The sequence below is a fragment of the Talpa europaea genome, assembly GCF_964194135.1.
Source record: "Talpa europaea genome assembly, chromosome: 6".
Lineage (NCBI taxonomy): Eukaryota > Metazoa > Chordata > Mammalia > Eulipotyphla > Talpidae > Talpa > Talpa europaea.
Genome location: NC_140072.1, coordinates 71724086 through 71743690, shown reverse-complemented (window position 1 = coordinate 71743690; position 19605 = coordinate 71724086). Strand labels below are relative to the sequence as shown.

Here is a 19605-nt window from a genome sequence, read left to right as displayed (position 1 = left end):
AACAGGCATAGGAAATAGAGCAAGCTGATGGACATGAACAAGAAATCTTAGTCTGAAATTCAACTAGTGATTTTATTAGTAACTAGTGACTTTTAATAGTGAAAAAATAGGTTATCATAAACCCATTAGCAATAATCAAAACTGAAAAATAGCACCAAAAGAACAGATAAACTCCAGAAATATAGAAGATTATAAAGTATGGAGCATGCCTAGCATAAAAACTTTTTAAGTTAAAATGGATACTATTTTTGCTCTTAAAATTAAGTTTTTTTAAACTGATAATAGCTAACATTAGGTGAGAGTGCAGATATGGCACCAACACTGGTGGTTAAGAGTGTAAACTGGCATAGCTTTTCTGGAAAGCAGTTTCCCAAGACAAAAGAATTTTTTAAATGCCCTACAACTCTAAAGAATGGGTCCACAGCATTATTTTTAATAGCACATAATGGAATACCTTATATTGATTAATAGTACTTTCAAAATGTGTTTAATGGAAAAATACTCAAAACTTAAAATAATATTGAAAGAAGAGGCTAACTCACCTTCATACGATATAACATGGCAAAAAAATGTAATTAAAAGTTCTAAGGACTAGAAAGAAATGCTCCAAAATGTTAACAGAACTCTATATAACATGGTAAGCTTTTTGTTTTCTTTATGCTATTCTCAGTAAGTTCTTTAAGATTATTATTTTTGTTTTTAAATCATTTTAATTTAAAAAGACAATAACCCATTATCTTGGTATATTTTTACTTTCATTAAGATAAATAAAATCTGAACACAGGATGGAAATCAGAGGCATAGATCTCTTCCTTTCTGACTTTATCAATTAGCTTGTTTGGGGTCTTCATTTTCCTCAATGAGGATGTGCTGCTTCTACATATTTATAGGGTAATTACAAGAATAAAATGAGAAAATATGCATAATATGTTTAACAACCAGAAGAGCTTTTATGCCTGTTCATAGAAGAAATGGAAATTGTGCCCCAAGAAAAACCAAATGATGGACTCTACACAGCACTTGAAAAGTCCAAGAAAAGGCTAGCCAGTTTACTTATCTTCTATACAATGCTTTATATGGTGCAGTTTTTAAGTGAGCAATGTTTGAACTCTTAAACATCTCATACATTTATTTATGACTTACGACATTCAATAAGATTAGAAAGATTTTCTTTCTATTATTTGCCTACATTTAGAAGACATTGCCACAGAGGATAGTGGTACTGCCTTAAGTATGGTCCTGTGGACCATCACAAAAATGTACTAAATTAGAGCATACCTTTCTAAATCTTTCTTGGGTTAAAACCACTTGGGAAAAAAATATGCACTATGACTATTTCAGCAATCTATCTCATGTAAAAGAAACATTTTTATCATTACTTCTGATTGCCTGGGGATAATGCAACGCACTGATGAGTGGCTTTTAGTTAAACCACCACCAAAGTTTGAACCTTGGCTCTATCAATAACTAGTTGCACAATAAATAGTAAGTTACCTAGCCTTTCTAAACCCATTTCCTCATCTATAAAACTGGAATTAATAATGATCACCTACCACTCTGGATTACTGTGATTAATATTATATACAGAAAGCACTCTCGCACACTGACACAGAAAGCACTATTATTATTACCCTTTGGTTCATTACATTTACTGTGTACATTAAGAGAATGCCTAATACATACCCACACATATACAAGTGTTCCTAATAATCATGTGAGGCAAGCAGTATATTCATGGTTCAAATAGACAAACTTAGAGAGATGACAAAGCACTTCCAAAGCAATGTGATCTAGCTCCAAACTCCTTCCCATCTGTGTATCATCTTTGTATCAAGTATCATCAGTAATTCCCCAGAAGTTCAAATTCTAAATTAGCGCTCTATTAGTGTGTAACATTATTATTTAACATTTTTAAAATTATAACAAATTGTTTCATTTCAACCAATGCTTTTCTGAGATGTGCACTAAAGGATTCTTAAGTCTCTATAACCAGACGATCAGATAAAACTTGTTCTATCTCTGCTTGAAGTTATAAAAGTATCAGTAATAACAAGTACAGCTCAAGTGACATCTGTAGACATGTATATAAAAATATATGTAACAAGCTGATTTTACAAGTCTATGAAAGGACAGGAAAGTACAGTGATTACACCAACATCTGGAATTATCCAACTTCCAGCTTACCTGTTAATGGAGCCCCATGAAATGTCTGCGATCCCTGATAGCTATCAGGTACTGAATCTGGTCCATAATTCTCTGTAGGCCAACGATGAGGGGATCCTGAATTACTGTTATTTAGTTTCAACTCCTGCATTTCTTTCTATTGAAAGAAGAAAAAAATCAGTTCTAAACACTTGAGTATGTTATACCAGACCAGTGCTACAGCAAATGTAAAGTATTTAAATACCTGATGATGCCTTTTAAAAGATTCTATATTCCAAAAAGATCTGAGTACTGAGGTGCTAATTTAAGATCATGATCCTACTTGCTTTTATTCTTTCATTTCTTGGTAACATTTCCTAATTCTAAGCTAGAGTAAGAGTTAACTCTAACCTAAACACTGAATATCCTCCTAAATGACCTCATCTCCATTTCTATCCTACACTTGCCTAAATGAATCTTTCTAAAGTTCAGTTCTAAACTCAAATACCTAACTTTTTCCTGTGACTTTCACTGCCCTCAACAGTATTGCCCCAAACCTCCTTCCATCATTATCTTCCCATACTGCTTTACTTTTCAATCCATCTGTACTATTCAATACCCCCAAATTACCTCCCAATTCTAACTTTCCACATCTGACGTAACAACACACCACTAATCCTTCAAGGTGATGGGTAAATGCTATCCTAGGAAAGGGAAAACAAGTAGTAATTCATAAGAATATACTATGTATATAATAATATTCCTGGAAAATTACTTAAATGTTTAATCCTTACATAGTTAAATAAACAATGTTAATTCACATCTTAAAATGGGAAGGATGCAGGAAATGGCATAGAATTTAAATCAGAACTTACTCCAAAAATGTTTTCATAATACCACTCTGCTACCTGGACAAAATGGTATACATACTGCATTCATACAGAGGGACAGCTATGCCACTGCTCTCAGATCTCTGTCACTAAATATTGACAACACCCTACTCAAACCCAGAACCAAAAACTGTGTCTAACAAAACAAGCACTTGTTAAGAAACTACTTCTTTTTCCACAGAAACCAGTATCAGACAAGAGGTTACTTTTTAAAACAGTATCTATATGAGCCTAAGCATTTGGCCAGTTGGAATTTAGAGACAGATTCAGCATGCCTGCTTTCATTTCCTATACATGTTCTCAATAGAAATTTGCGAACTACCGTATCTTGAAGAGATGTTACAAATCCAAAAATTAGATACTAAAGACACATCAACTGGAAAACTGTTGGTCACTATTGGCATCTATCAGCATCACAGTTTTGAATATGCGATTAATGCTATAATCATAACTGTAAAAATACAATCAGCTAGAAAATATGCTAATAACTGGTTTCAACAAATTCTCACTTTAGAAATAAAATATTAAATAAAAAAGAAGGAAGTACCTGACTCGAGCATTAATTAGTGACAGTGTTAGTATTTAAATGCAAATTTTCAGACAAGCAGACCTCCACAGAATATAATGGTGGGCACCTGAAACCTATGTGGCAAGTCAAGGCCAAGATTTCACAAAATTTACATACAAAATTTTCTGCACAAATTCAAGTCTATTCCCTCCAGAGAACATCATCCAACTCTCTCAGATCACTAATAGCACTAAAACAAACACTGATCACTTTCTGTGGTGTAACTTCAAAAATATGAGTGATTTACTTCTTGCCCAATGAGCATGAAAGAACTTACTAGTTACAATCATTACATATGCATATAACTATTTCCTTGCACAATTAAGTCAAATTCTTGAATGCTAGAAAAACAAGAGTTTTTGAAGCTTAGACCACCTGTCAATTCCTAGTAATAAATGTAATACACATTACCACAGTCAAAATGAGAAACACACAGACCAAGCTGTGATTAGAATAGTTCACTAGTTCAATCACCTGGGGGAATTTCCTCTATGCCAGAATGATGCTATGTTTGGTAAGAGTCTCTACCACTGAAGGATTCACATCTGGTGGAGGATACAGACATATGTGTAACTTTTTAAAAGGCGCCGAGCATGGCAAAGTGACATTTTTAAACAGCTTTAGAAAAAAGTAAGGCCTCCCTGGTGGCGCAAGGGGTTAAGACACAACCTATGAAGCTGTCCACAGCCTTTGCAGCACAAGTTCGATCCCCGGCCGGCCAAGAAGAAACCCACATGGCACAGCAAACCTCTCCTGACTCGCCTGCTCCTCCCCTCAGCAGTATACTTCTGTCAATCTGCCTGTTCTGTTCCCCACTTTGTCTGTGGTGAATCCTCTCACCACCCGCACCTCTGGCCTGTACCCCAGCTCTTGTATGCATAAATAAATAAATCTTAAAAAAAAAAAAAAAAAGTAAGTATGCCGAAAGAAGGAATCTTAGATTAAGGGAGGCAAAGGTTAAAGAAATGAAGGGATTTTACCTTAATGGCCTCTACTTGTTGGCAGATCATTTTCAATAAAGAATTCTGATCTTCTGCCCATCGAGGTGGTGTTTTGGGAGAATACTAAAAAGACAACAAAACAGTATTTGAAACATTTAGAACAGAAACATATCCCATAATGGTTCATTCCTTACCCACCTACCTTATAACTTTTATTTGGTGATAGAGAGTACTTGGTGGGAGATGGTGTAGAATGTTTTATTTCTGAATCTGCATTTCGCAAAGAACCATTTTTATAAAAAGGACCTCCTTCACTATAGTCATCGAGTTCTTGCATGACTGAACTAAGCATTTCCTTTACAGACTCCAGGGGCACAGGTAACTAAAAACAAAGAGCATAAATCACGGGCTTTAATGTTTTTGCTAAATATCAATGCATCAACTTTGAAATAAAAATTTTCTTACATTTTTCTTTTATGCAAAAAGCACTTTATACCTTACATAATAACACACATGAATCTGCTTTGTAATTTGATGTCTCCTGACTCTCCAAAGCCTATGTTGTGTCTATTACTTCTGTTAGCCACAATGGTAGAGGAATGTTAAGTTGGTAACTTTTTCAACATGAACAAAATAAGTTGCTAATGTTTACTGATTTTGAATTTGTAGACAAAATATAACTATTAGATGACAGGCAACATGAATACTAATTCCAAGAGCAGCCAACACAAATTAATCAGCAAAATACTTGTAAGGTTGAACATCACTGAAGTTAACACTTTCACAGTAATCTCAAACTGCTGTGAGAAAATATATAGTCCACAGCAGATGAAGAAGACTTGAAGAAATGTTCTAAGGTTGTGAAAAAAACTACTTTCGATTTCAGCAAAATTCTTTATTGCCAAATTAAGAACTTGTCCTTAAGTTACAACATTTGCTTTAATTATACTGCAATGGTAACAAAAATAAATATCCTACCTTCGAAACCCAACTTCCCAACAAGTATTTTCGTATAATTCCCAAATTTAAAAAAACACATAAGACCTAGGAAATTACTAACATATCAAACAAAGGCAAAAATACTTACCAACCAATAACAACAAAATACAAACAACCTTCAACTCACTTTTTTGACCAATGAAAGATCTGAATCACTGTCATCTATAATCTTTATTAGGTAATCCCTGGTTTTTCTTAGATAATTTTTGCACTCTTCTTGCTCTTCAGGAGAGAGGGCATCATTTTCAATGTCTTCTGCTTTTCTGTGAAAAATCTATATAAAGAGTGCTTTTATGAAATAATTAAGTTTTTAAACAAGAAACTTTTAATTCAAGTACCATGTCTTACCAGTGCAAGATTCCAGTAAGAAACAACATTTTTTATAGATTCAAAAGCAGTCATAGCATCTTCTATATTTCCATTAACTGCATCCAATACAGCAAATGTTATGTGTGCTTCTTCTTCATAGTCACCAATTTCAGAGGCCTAAACACATTTAGTAATTTTTAGTCAATTACCTCTAAGCAGAATGATTAAATCCAAATGTTTTCCCAAAGATTTTATATGACCTAATGAGAATAGTATCTAATACTCTTTTCTGCCCTATCTTATTTGCAACAGCTTAGATTTATTTAGAGAGCAAGACTACCATTACAGAGGCAGTTAACTAAAACAGTTTTTGCCTCCATTTCTTTGTTTACAATCTAGAAATCCTCATCTCCAGTTAATCCACAAAAGAATTCTCTATTACCTGAATGTTTGCACTATGAAAATGTTTAAACAGAGGGTCGATAGGTTCAGGAATACTGTTCTTCTTTTTTATTGTCTTCAACAATGGCAACACCTTCTTCCAATAATGAACACTTCTGCCTATGTATTCTCGTTGGTCATAAAAAGAATTGAGACTGCTACCCTACAAACAGAAAGTCAGAAACATACAATAAGGAACACAATAATCAGAACAATAATCTAATAAAAAACTTACAGAAAAATGATTACAACCGGCTGAAATTTCAAATAAAATTTCAAATATTAGAATAACTAGCGACCTGAAAACCAGTGATCATTCTCCCCCCAACTTTTTTAAACACTTTTCTATGATGATACCTTCTGAGGAAGACCAATCTATTTTTTAAAAATCGCCATTTTCAGATAGCCAGATTCTGTGACTTTGCTGTCAGTTTGGTTAAAGGGCTAAAGAATTACATATGATCTTGCCACAGAACAGACTTCAAATATTCAGAAAGATCCATATTGCCCTAACCTGCAAAGCCTTGGTTACCTAAGATGGGTAAAGAAGATGTGGTAAATGGGTAAAGAACATGTGGCATATATACACAACAGAATACTAGTCAGTCATTAAAAAAGAAAGAAATCTTGCCATTTGTGACAACATGGACCTTGAGGGGAGTATGCTCAGCAAAATGAAGCAGAAAGATAAATTTAACTGCACACATTTGAGAAACAGGAAAAAATTTTAGTAGCCAAAATGATTTTTTTTGGCCTAGGCTGGCACCCCATGGTTAGTGAAGTAGGCCAGATTGTTTGGACAGAGCTCACCAGTCAATGATTCAGTCCACCTGCTCAAACAAGATGTGAGGCCACTCATCCTACCAGCTTGCAATTTCTTTTACCTAGGCTGTCTCACAAGTTAACTAGTATGGTTTCTGTTTGGACCTTGAATGATATAATAACTTTGCAGCATTGTGACTCTATCCACCCAAGTTGTATTCCAGGAAAACTAAGTTTTGGGGAGATACTGCCAGTCCCTGCCCAGACCACTGAGGCCCCGGACCTATGTCAGGGAGGGTGCCAGATCAAGTAGAGGCCTCTCAAGAGCCCACTGGCCCCAACCAATACCAGCAAAGGCCTTGAGGCTTCCCATGGTTCCCAGCTAGCATGTTCCCTCATCAACAGAAGTAAACCTCCACAGGACCCTGCCAGCATATGCATGGACCTACCAAGGCCTTGTGACTTCCCATGAGATCTCCACCAGCACCTGCACAGACTGGTGAGACCCAAGACCCACATCAGGGAGTGAACCAGAGTGATCAAAGGCATTATGATCTCCTGTGGCCACATAGCTGACCAGTGAGCAGGCAGGAGCCTCACCCAGAAGAAATCCCACATACAACAGCTGGGTTCCAAAGCTAATAATGGGCAAAAGGAAATACCCAACACACAGCAACATGAGTCCCCAAACAAATAGTAAAACACAGAGAACAAACCTCCAGAAACCACAGACATGGAAGTTATATTCTCCCTATCAGAGTTTAGAATTCCAATGATAAAGAAATTCAAAGAACTAAAAAATATTTAGAAAAACAAATGAAATCAATGTCCTTAGAAATGAAATCAATGAACCAAAGAGAAACTGAAGTTCTAAATTAGAAAAAAAATGGAGTTTCAAGATTTCAAGAAATAAATTCAGGAGACTCAGGAGAAATTCACAGGAGAATAGATGAAGTATAACAAGTTATTGCAACCGAAGATGCAAATGCACAAAGAACCTGGGTAGAGGAAGAAAAATCAATGAAATTTAAAAAATGAGGAAACAATCCAAAAAATAATTGATTCCATGAGAGAAGGCAACGTAAGAATAATGGTAACACTAGAGAGAAAAAAGAGAAAGGAACAGAAAATATATTTAAAGAAATAATGAAGGAAAACTTCTAGAATTAAAGAAGGAAATAAATGTGCAAACTGAGAAAGATAAAAGAACCCTGGCATACCTAAATAGGAGATCCACAGCAAGACATACAGTAATGAAATTTCCAAAAATTCAGGACAAAGAATACTGAAGTTGACAAGGGGTAAGAAGCAAAAAACCTACAAAAGTACACCAATCAGCCTAACATCAGACTTTCATGAAGAAACACTTCCTATGGAAAGAATGGATGGCATGTTACAAACACTTAAAAGCTTAAGGGGTCTGCAAACACTAAACCACAACTCCAAGAATACTGAAAGGAGCATCCACCCTGAAAGTGAAAGAGGAATACACACAAAGAAGTAAATAATGAAATAGACTGACCCACAAAAAACTTAAGAATAAAATGGCATTAATGGACTATCACATATCAATAATCACTTTAAATGTAAACAGACTGAACACATCAACTAAAAGACAAAGCATTTAGTTGAATCATGAAACAGAACCCAAACTTCTGCTTTCTCCAGGAGACAAACATGAACTCCAAGACAAACATATATGTTCAAAGTAAATGGCTAGAAAACAATCCTACAAGCAAATGGGACTCTAAAGAAGGCAGGGACAGTCACATCAGACAAAACAGATTTCCATTAAAAAAGGTAACAAGAGACAGGAAGGGATACTATATAATGATAAAGAGAACGATACATCAAGAAGACAACACTCATCAACCTATCTGTACCAAATTGAGAAGCATCAAAATATATTAGGCAACAACTATCGACTCTGAAAACAAACACAGGAAAAAAATATTTGTGGTAGGAGACTTCAAACCCCAATCTTACCAATGGACAGATCAATTAGACAGAAAATAAACAGGGAAACACTATCCTTAAATAAAGAATTAGACCTGCTGGACCTCACAGATATATATAGGGTACTGAACCCCAAAAAAGGAGAATACATATTTTTCTCAAATGCACACAGGATATTTTCCAGAACAGACAACATCCTGGGACAGAAAACAAATATCAGAATTTCACAAAGATTGAAATCTTCGCAGACCATAAAGGTATCAAACCAGAAATCAACTATCAAAAGTAAGTAAGGAAATCTTTTAACACATGGAGATGGAACAAAACACAACTGAAAGACCACTGGGCTAATGAGGAAATAAAGAAATCAAAAAAAATGCCTCACAAAAATGAGCACATAATCACTGAAAACGCATGGAAATAAGCAAAATTATTATTAAGAAGGAAATATATAGCAATGCAGGCTGGCTTACATCAAGAAACAATAAAGAGCTCTATGAATAACTCCCTTGTCAACTTGAGGAATTAGAAAAAGAGCAAATAAATCCAAAAGTCAACAGAAGAACAGAAATAAAAATCAAAGCAGAAATGAAACAAATATTTCTTAATTTTTTTAAAGATTTATTTTATTTATGCATAAGAGCTGGGGTACAGGCCAGAGATGTGGGGTTGAGAGGATCCACCAGAGACAGAGCGGGGAACAGAACAGGCAGACTGACCGAAATACACTGCTGAGGGGAGCAGCAGGCGAGACAGGAGAGGTCTGCCTCGCCATGTGGGTTTCTCCCTGGCCGACTCGTGCTGCAGAGGCTGCGGATTGCTCCACAGTGTGGTGCTCAACCCCTTGCACCACCAGGGAGGCCCAAAACAGAAATTTAAAAGGCATCCAAAATGTCAACAAAATCAAAAGCTTGGATTCTTGGAAAAAATAAACAAGACAAGCCTCCAGCAAAGATCAACAAGAAAATAAGGGCAAAATCTCAAATAGAATCAAAAGTGAAAAAGGAAAAAAATCACTATAGGTGGCACAGAAATTCAGAGGTTAATCAGATTGCTATAAACACCTAACAATTTGAATAATCCAGAAGAGATGGACAAATTCTCAGAATTATACAATCAGTCCAAACTAAACAGGGAAATAGAAAACCTTAACAAACAAATCACAAGCAAGAAAACTGAACAGCAATCAAAACTCAAGCAAAAACAAAGAGTCCAGGACCAAAAAGCTTCACAAGTGAATTCGACAAACCCTCAAAGAGAAACTAATGCCTACCTTGCTCAAAGTCTTCTAAAAAATTCAAAAAGAAGGAATACTTCTAAATACTTTTTATGAGGCCAATATTACTCTAATACCAAAGCCAAAAAAAAAAAAAAAAAAAAACAGCACAAGAAAAGAAAATTATGGCCCAATCTCCCTAATGAACACACATGCAAAAATCCTAAATAAAATCCTAGCACACTGAATCCAATAATACACTAAAAGGATCATACATCAATAACCAAGTGGGATTCATACCAGAAACACAAGGATGGTTCAATACCTGAAAATCATTCAACATAATTTACCACATCAACAAAAAACACAATCCTATAAATGCTGAGAAAGCTTTTAATAAAATCCAGTACCTATTTATATTGAAAAATATAATAAATGGAATATACTTTTAAAATAATAAATGCCATTTACTATAAACCCATAGCCAGTATCATTCTCAATGGTGAAAAACTGAAAACTTTTCCACTAAGATCTGGTGCAAGGTGAGGATGTCCATGCTCACCACAGCTATTCGACATAGTGCTAGAAGTTACAGATACAGCAATTGGACAAGAAAATATATAAAAGGAATCCAAATTGGGAAAGAATATAGAAAGCTATCCTTATTTGCAGATGACATAATAAACAGAGAGCCTCAAAATTCCATTTTCCCTCCTATACACAAAAAATGAGACAGAAGAGGAAAGAAGTGATCCTATTTACAATTATGCAAAAAAAAAAAAAACCAACCCCATGTAGTGGTAACCCTAACAAAGGCAGTAAAAGACTTATACAAAGAAAACTATAAGACATTGATGAAAGAAGACAAAAAGAAAAATATTATTCCCTGTTCATGGACTGGAAGAAATCAACATTGTCAAAACAGCCATTCTAACCAAAACAATATAAAGATTCAACACAATCCCCATAAAAATATCAATAGCACATTTCAAAGAACTGGAGCAGGGGCCTCCTCTGGTGGTGCAGGTGGTTGAGCACATTACTGTGAAGCTGTCCACAGCCTCTGCAGTGCGGTTTCAATCCTGGCAGGCCAGCGAGAATCCCACATGGCGCGACAGACCTCTCCTGTCTCTCCCACTGTTCCCCTCAGCAGTGTATTTCAGTCAGTCTGCCTGTTCTGTTACCCACTCTGAATCCTCTCACCCTGCAGTGCATCTGGCATGTACCCTGGTTCTGGTATGCATGAATAAATAAATCTTGGGGGAAAAAAAAAAAAAAAGAACCAGAGCAAATACTACTAAAATTCATATGGAATCACAAAAGACCCTGAAAAGCAAAAGCAATCTTGACAAAGAGGATAAAGGTATCACACTTCCAGAACTCAAGCTATTATAAACCATAGTAATTAAAACAGCATGGTACTGGAACAAAAACAGAAACACAGAGGAACAGAATTGAGAGCCCAGAAATAAATCCACATATATACAGACAGTTAATCTATGACAAAAGAGCCAGAAATATACATGGAAGAAGGCTAGCCTTTTCAATAAATGGTGTCGGGAGAACTGGACAGCTGCATACAAAACAATGAAGTTAGACCATGATCTCACAACATATCAAAATCAACTCATCAAAGATTTGGACGTAAAACCTGAAACTATAAAATACATAGGAAAAAAAATAGGCAAACATTTCATGTCATAAGCATTAATGATGCCTTTAGGGATTCATCCCCAATAGCAAGGAAAACAAGAGAACATGCACAGCTGGGACTATACCAATCTAAAAAGCTTCCAAACAGCAAAAGAAATTGTAACTGAAAAGACCCTACTGAAAGGGTGAAAGTATCTGCACACCATACATCTGACAAAGCACTAATATCAAAGATATACAAAGAACTCATAAAATTCTACAAAAACAAAACGACACAATCAAAAAATGGGAAAAAGAACTAAACATCCAAAGAAGACATCCAAATGGCCAACAGGCACATGAAAAAAAGCTCACAAGCACTTATTTTTAGAGAAATGCAAATCAAGACCACAGTGAGATACCACCTCACACCTGTGAGAAAGGCCCCCATCGAAAAGACCAGAAACAAGTGCTGGTGAGGATGTGAAGAAAAGGGAAGCCTCCTACACTCCTGGTGGATATGCAAACTGGTCCAGCCCTTATGGAAACAGTATGGAAGTGTCTCAAAACATTTAACAATCTGCCATTCAACTTACTAATTTTACTCCAAGCCATCTATGCAAAAAATTCGAAAACACTAATTGGAAAGGAAACTGTTCTTCCTCGTTTACAGCAGCACTTATAATTAAACTACGAAGGCAACCTAAGTGCTCCAAAACATATGAATGAATCAAGATGTGATACACACACAAAATAGAATATACTACGCAGCAATCAAAGATAACTCATGTCATTTGCAGCAACAACCATGGAGCTTGAAGTAAGTCAGAGGAGAAAGATAAATACTAGATAGTGTCACTAATATGTGAAATGTAAAGCAACTAAAGTTACAGATAAAGACATACTGAAAAAATAACCCTTGATAGTTGACTACAGCAATGAACCACAAAAGGGTGTGAAAGTGGGATGGGTAGTGGAAGGGTAAGAACAATAAGGGATGGAAACAAAATGGTCTATGAAGATAGAATATGGGTGAGTTGGTGATGGGCACACTACAGTGAGAATACACGATTGGATTATCCCAATATTACCTCAGTTAAAAACTGATTACATTTTTAAAAAGATTTTTTTTGAAACCGTATGTCCTGTTTCACAGTGATTTTAAGCACCAGAATTAAAAGAAAGGAACTTTCCTTCAATTATTGTCCAATCTTTACCAACACATATGGAGATATTACCACGTGTCAGGCAAATAGTAATTTTCCAAATATGACTACTGGCCTTCAAAGTGCTGAATTTAAGAAATGTAAATACTATGTAATAAAATCCTCTTTGCCTCAAAAAAAAAAAAAAAAGTACCCAAAATGGAATGGAAGAAATTAAATAACTACACGTTTCCAAACATTCCAAGAGTGTCCAGGCCCAGCTGGTGTGGACAAAGACTACAAATCCTCTATAATCAAATCTATGTCCCCAATATTTAGTTGTTTATTCATTCATGTCTCTCAAAGAGTCCTAGTCATTATTTTGTAGGCAAAGTGGTCACTAAAACAGACTTACCTTTTTGTCCATATAATGAAAAGTAAAATCTAAGTCTAAAAGTAAAAATGAAAAGCAAACAAAACAAACCCTTTGACTCCAAAAACAAAATGGTGTAGGTTTTCTGAAAGGGAGGAGAATTTGTAGGGACTAGACAGAGACACTGGACCAACTAGTTGGTGATAAATGGTGACTGGGTATTTAGTGGTAGGGATAGTAATATATACCTCGACTGAGATGAGATGTACCACCTGAAACCCATACAGTGTTATAAAATAAAGTTACTTCAATAAATAAAAAAAATATTTTTCAAGCTAGACAATAATTACTGCTTTTACTATGTGTCAGGCACTGTTATATTGCTTTTTTATTAGATTAATGACTGGCAAGATTTAACAAATACACTTCATACAATATGAACAAATTTATGTTTTTAGAAGACAAAATGGAAAGTTTTTTTTTTTTTTTAGAGGCATGTTTTTATTTATTTATTTGTTTATTTGTTTTCTTGTTTATACATGCACTGGGTACAGTCAGAAGCACGGGAGGGTGAGAGAATTCACCAGAGCCAGAGCGGGGAGCAGAGCAGGCAGAGGGACCGAGGTACACTGCTGAGGGGAGCAGCGGGCGGCAGGAGAGGTCTGCGCACCATGTGGGACCCTCCTCCGGTGGCCGGGGAGCAGCCGGGGATTGAACCGGCGCTGCAGAGGCTGCGGGCAGCTTCGCAACCCAGCGCTCAACCACTGCGCCACCAGGGAGGCCCCCAAAATGAAAAGTTTTTGATTTTTAACAATTAAGGTGACAATCCTAAAAATGTTTACACTTTAATGAACTCACCGTTATGTGAAGACATTTTGCCCAATGTACAAGCAGAGAAGGTTGAAGGCCATGTTTTTCCTGGCCTCTTAGAGTATTTATGTCATGCTGAACTAGAAGTCGCAATTTTGCTGAGGTTCCAGGTCTAAAAAAATTTAATTTATAAAAACAAAGTTCAACACCTGTACAATACTCCACAGGGGATATGTTCAAGACACTCAATGAATGCCTAAAAAATACAGATAGTACCAAACCCTCTATATACTGTTTTTCCCTGTATGGTCATACCTACAATGAAGTTTAACTTATAAATTAGGCACAGTAAGAGATTAACAACAAAAATTAATATAAAATAGGACCATGCAAATTATAACAATATATTGTAATAAAAGTTACGTAAATGTGGTCTCTCTCAAAATCTTATTATACATAGTATTTTCTGCCTCAGGCTGACTATAGGTAATTAAAACCTCAGAAAAAAGAAATATGCATAAGGAGAGAACTGCTGCATGTTAATTCCCATATGATAATTCAATTAAACCTTCCATGAAAATTAAGTTATATTCCTGATAAGGGGTAGGCAAGAAGTTAAATAAGTATGTTTGTCGTACTACTTACATTGCTTTCCTGTGAATTAGATTACAAACTGCATCCCACCATGACTTTTGTCTTTCTGTACAGAGCTGTTTACACACAGGAAGTGGCAAGCATAGTGGCTGATAGAAGCTATAGTGAGAATTACATTTCTCCTTCAATTGTAAGTGGCTGGTATATATTACACCAAGTAAAAATACCTGGTTTAAAAAAAAAAAAAAGTCAATTTAAGTTAGAAAATAAATTTTAAAACACACGCACAAAAAAATAAATTGTTTAAATCTGTGCTTACTTCAAGATCTAAAATACATATTGATTCAGGTGCATTTGTTTCAAGTCTTGAAGTTTCTTGGGGCAAATGATGAAAAAGCTGTTTTAGCCATTTTCGAATTGCAGGTAAAGTAGGCAATGAATTCCATTGTAAGCCAAGCCAGGTAAGGTGCTGAAGACTACCATTATGTGCTCGAATGGCACCTGAAACAAAGCAGACAAACTGGCTTGAAGTTTTGGATTTCTTTTTGTGCCATCAGTTTTGCCAACATGAACCACTGGCTGACATAAAATTATCTTAAGTTTTATAATTACTTTTCTGTATCAGAAATCGTGTTCTATTTAAAGGTATTCACATTTATATCTAGGAACTTTAAACTTAATTACAAGTAATTAAGTTCTTTTTAAGTCCATACAAGAAAAAAAGATTCATTAGAATTCAGTAAAGTAAAATCTACTGACAGAGGCAAAATAAAGAATAGTCATTATTAGAATAGTTGTAAGAGGACAAGGAAATTGTGGCTAATTCAGAAAGCAGATTATACTTGCTCCCTGATTCATTGTGTCCCGCCCCCAACCACAACAACCAAAAAAACCCTGAAAAGATTATCAGAGAATACTGCCATTATGTTTGGATAACGAGATCATGACAAGTCTATTTGTTTTGCCTTCATTTTTCTCCTAATATAAAAAGGATTAAGATGAAAAAGTTTCCCTTGAAAGATGCAACTTACCAACATCATATCTAGCTAAATCATCAGGCTGTGGTGCTTGTACATCAATGTTTCCAATATCATCACTTCCAAGAAAAGATCTATCCTTAGATGACTGATTAGAAAACAGAGCATCATATAAAGCAGACTGCCCACTTTTATTGGCAAAGGATTCTACCACCTCTTTTAAAAAGTCTTGCTTGTCACAACTTAAATTTAGTAGCATGTGCCCTGAAAGACAAATTATATCCATTATTAAATAATAAAGAATGTTTTTATTTTACTCACACCTCTCAGTAGTTTCATTCACATATCCTAAGGGGAAATAAATTATTTCAGGTCTAACCCAACAACCACAGCTAGATAACAAATAGGGATCTCATGTTATATAAAAAATGAATATGTGTTACAGACTTAGTAATATCTGTGCTCACATGCTATAAAGTAAATGGAAAGAAAACAGACAATGTGTATGAAAGCACCAAAAAGTATTTACATTTTAGAAGGAAAAGTGTGGGATTTATGTAACCATAGGAGAGTAGGGTCAAACTCAAATTCTCTGACATGATGCACCTATTTCTAAACCTGGCTGGTCAGATTCATCCTTTAAAAAGTTTTGAAGAAATATTTATTTCTAGACTCTACTACCACAGGATTCTGATTCAACAAGTTTGTGGTGAAGAACCTATTTGAAAAACACTCCTTAGATGATAATGTTCTAGCACATGCTAAATTACCCAAGAACTTGAAAACACTAGCTCAGAAGACAGTCACAAAAGACCACATATTTATGATTCAAATTATGTGAAATGTTAACAGGGAAATCTAAGACTAGCGGTTGCCCAGGGTTAGGGGATTTGGAGAAACGTTGGGAGAGTAAAGGGTATAAGATTTCTTTTTGAGGTGATGAAAATTTCTAAAATTAACTATTGCAATAACTACAGAACTCTGAACATACTAAATACCACTATTTGCACACTTTCAATTAATGAATTACATGGTACATGAACTTCTTCTCAAGCTGTTCAATAGAAACACTCCTGGAAGCAATTCTGTCAGGTCTGGTTATTTATAGACACTATCTTTCAAAAAATTACAGAGATAAGTTCCAGAATACCCAGATCAAAGACATTAAAAAACAATTCATTTTGTAACTGACATACTGCAAAGTGATCTATGACAGTCCTGAAAAGGTTGAAAGAGTAGTAAGGGAAAAAATGGAAAGTCACTTTTTCAAGAATTGAAAGTCTATCTCTCACAAAAAAAAAAAAAAAAAGGTTGTGGAATACTGGAACAATATAAGCTTTAACCAACAGCCTAACTATACACCAAAGCTTACAACAAGAGTTAAATATTAACTATTACCTGATTGACTGAGACGATCAAAGGCCATCATTTCCAGCAGATTTTGTCCAGCTTCTCCTTTTATTAACTTCATCTTTGGTCTTGGAATCTGTTATAGAATCAAAAATCTTTATTAATACCCATATTTCTTATATTAGGACATTTCTTCCTATCACCTTGTATTTATTGATTAAACAGTTAACCAGCAGTTAAACTGAGTTGAAAAACCACCGCAAAAAAAAAAAAAGGGAACCAGGGAATTTAGGTAGACTTTAAAAGATACTTACAAAGATCATTTCTGAGAAATTACTTTCTACTAAAAGCATACTTGAATCACATTTAGAGCACTGGAAAATTTAGTTAAGATAATTTTTCTAGCTTGTATAAACAGAACTACAGCAGAAGACAGTCCCAGTCCTATTTACAAGCACTTGGTGGATGCTTTATACACATAAAACATTTCTGGAGGAACTCACAGTAAATTAGTTAACATTAGTTCCCCTAGGGAAGAAAAGTAAATGACTAAGACACTGAAGTAGAAAACATTTTTACAGTATACTTACATACCATTAGAATTGTAAACAATGTGACTTGTTAACATCTAGGATGTTAATTTTTCAACAACAATTAAGAATCTAATAGCTTCTGATTTTAAATTTTAGATTAGAAATGGGCTTTGGACTGTTAGATTAGAAACAAGGTTTATCATCCACAAGTCTTCTAAACACAATTCCAAACTTTCTTCTATACATTTTGAAGAGCAAACAAAGAGAATCAGAATGTAATACAATTTTTTGTTGTCAAACTTACCTGAATTCATAATTCAAACATTATTTGACAACTACTGTTTGTGATCAGTTAGTTATGACTCTACTCAAAGTCAGTATTTCTTCATCTTAAATTAAAAGATTTCAAGAGAGACTATTTAATGCCTATCTCAAATATAAATATACTTACTATAACCACAGCATTCCCCTGTTGCAAGAGTTTGACAGAAGCTAGCCTGACATGATTCCTTAAGGACCCATTATGCCAGTTCACACTTCCCTTATATGCTTGCATTCTATTCATTTAGATAAATTTTTAACAAATGATAACATAAAATCCAAGCATCTAACAGGTTTCCATCATATATCCTCTCAATGCAGATATGAAGTAGGTAAGTAGGTGGGGAGACGGGAGAAAGGAAAAAAGGATAAAAAGGTAGATGTCTGTACTGAAACAGAACTATGGAAAAACAGTGAAAAAGTATTCAATAGCAAACAAAGCACATATCTGCTGAGGCAAAATAGGTTTTAAAAGTAGAGTCAGAGTACACTGTTATGTTGGTATACACAGAAAAAACACCGAGGATCAAGAAACTAGTAACAGTGGCTGTCTTCTAGGAAAGAAGATTTAACAGAGAGTCAGTTTTTACTATTAAATAAAGATCTAAGTTAAAAAGTTAACTGTTATATGTTAATTTTACAATACATATATTAAAAAATTAATAGATTTTAGTTTCCATTAAAAATCAGAAAATCAGCTATGTAAGGACTATTTACCTTAAGAATATTTCTATATATTAGCAAACTTTACTTGTATTTGCAAACTTCATTAATTTCACTAATATATCACTATGAACATAAATGATAATGTGAAGCAAACAATAGCACCCAAACTGTGGACTAAAGATCAAAACTTTTGTAAAGATCCACATAATATGAACTGGAAAGAAGGAGAATTCTCTACAGGTAATCCCACAGTGAATTCTTTTTCCTTTCCCTCTAAAGATTAACAATTTTTATAAGCCAGACTTAATGCAATTTTTGGCATACTGCTTATTTCTTTTCATTTCAGAATTAAAGAAAGTCCACTAAAGAAAACATCAAAACTACAAAAATAAATTAGGGAAGAATAAACAACTACTAACTCATCATCTTAAAATCAAGGTTAACATTTTGGCAAATTTCCCTCATGCCACATTATATGTTTTATGTTCCTAAACATGCATATACTGCTATTTATCATACTTTCCTAATATACTTTCCTAAATGCTAGCTACATACTACATAAATATTTGTCAATTAAGATGCTAAAATGTTTGGGATAATCATATTTTTCTATACTAGCCTACATAACCAAACCCCCAAAATTTAGTTTTTTGTCCAAATTATGTATCTTTTATAATCGTTTTATCCAATATATGAGTTTTTCTGATTAATGGCAGAGTAAAAGATCAAACTCTTGATACTGGTCTTGCAAAAATTGCAGAGTAAAAAGATCAAATCTTGAAAATGGCAATATAACAATGTAGACTACCACCAGCAATGCAACAATATACCTAAAAACCACCTCACCAGTCCTGTGTAAATCTTATTTTCACCTATCAAATTATTTAAACTTTAGTTGTAAAGGTTTGTTCACACTGTCGTTACATACCAAGACACAGCTCATCTGAAATACAACTCAGTAAAATGTCAATAGCACCCAA

At 34.7% G+C, this 19605-nt stretch overlaps 1 protein-coding gene across 9 annotated transcripts in view; it reads right to left on the bottom strand.

Annotated features, from left to right (window-relative positions):
• LOC311172126 (E3 SUMO-protein ligase RanBP2) overlaps window positions 1-19605 on the bottom strand; it is a gene marked incomplete at its 3' end in the record, with an annotated part of 72068 nt that overhangs the window by 30367 nt on the left and 22096 nt on the right. For all 9 annotated transcript variants that reach the window (XM_084235295.1, XM_084235287.1, XM_084235288.1 and 6 more), the window contains exons 8-18: window positions 17154-17241; window positions 15810-16019; window positions 15098-15279; window positions 14830-15005; window positions 14233-14356; window positions 6292-6453; window positions 5889-6026; window positions 5668-5814; window positions 4744-4923; window positions 4581-4664; window positions 2185-2320 (exon numbers count right to left, since the gene is read on the bottom strand). In XM_084235295.1, the coding sequence (XP_084091421.1) occupies window positions 2185-2320; window positions 4581-4664; window positions 4744-4923; window positions 5668-5814; window positions 5889-6026; window positions 6292-6453; window positions 14233-14356; window positions 14830-15005; window positions 15098-15279; window positions 15810-16019; window positions 17154-17241 (1627 nt within the window). The remainder of the gene's footprint in view (window positions 1-2184; window positions 2321-4580; window positions 4665-4743; window positions 4924-5667; window positions 5815-5888; window positions 6027-6291; window positions 6454-14232; window positions 14357-14829; window positions 15006-15097; window positions 15280-15809; window positions 16020-17153; window positions 17242-19605) is intronic.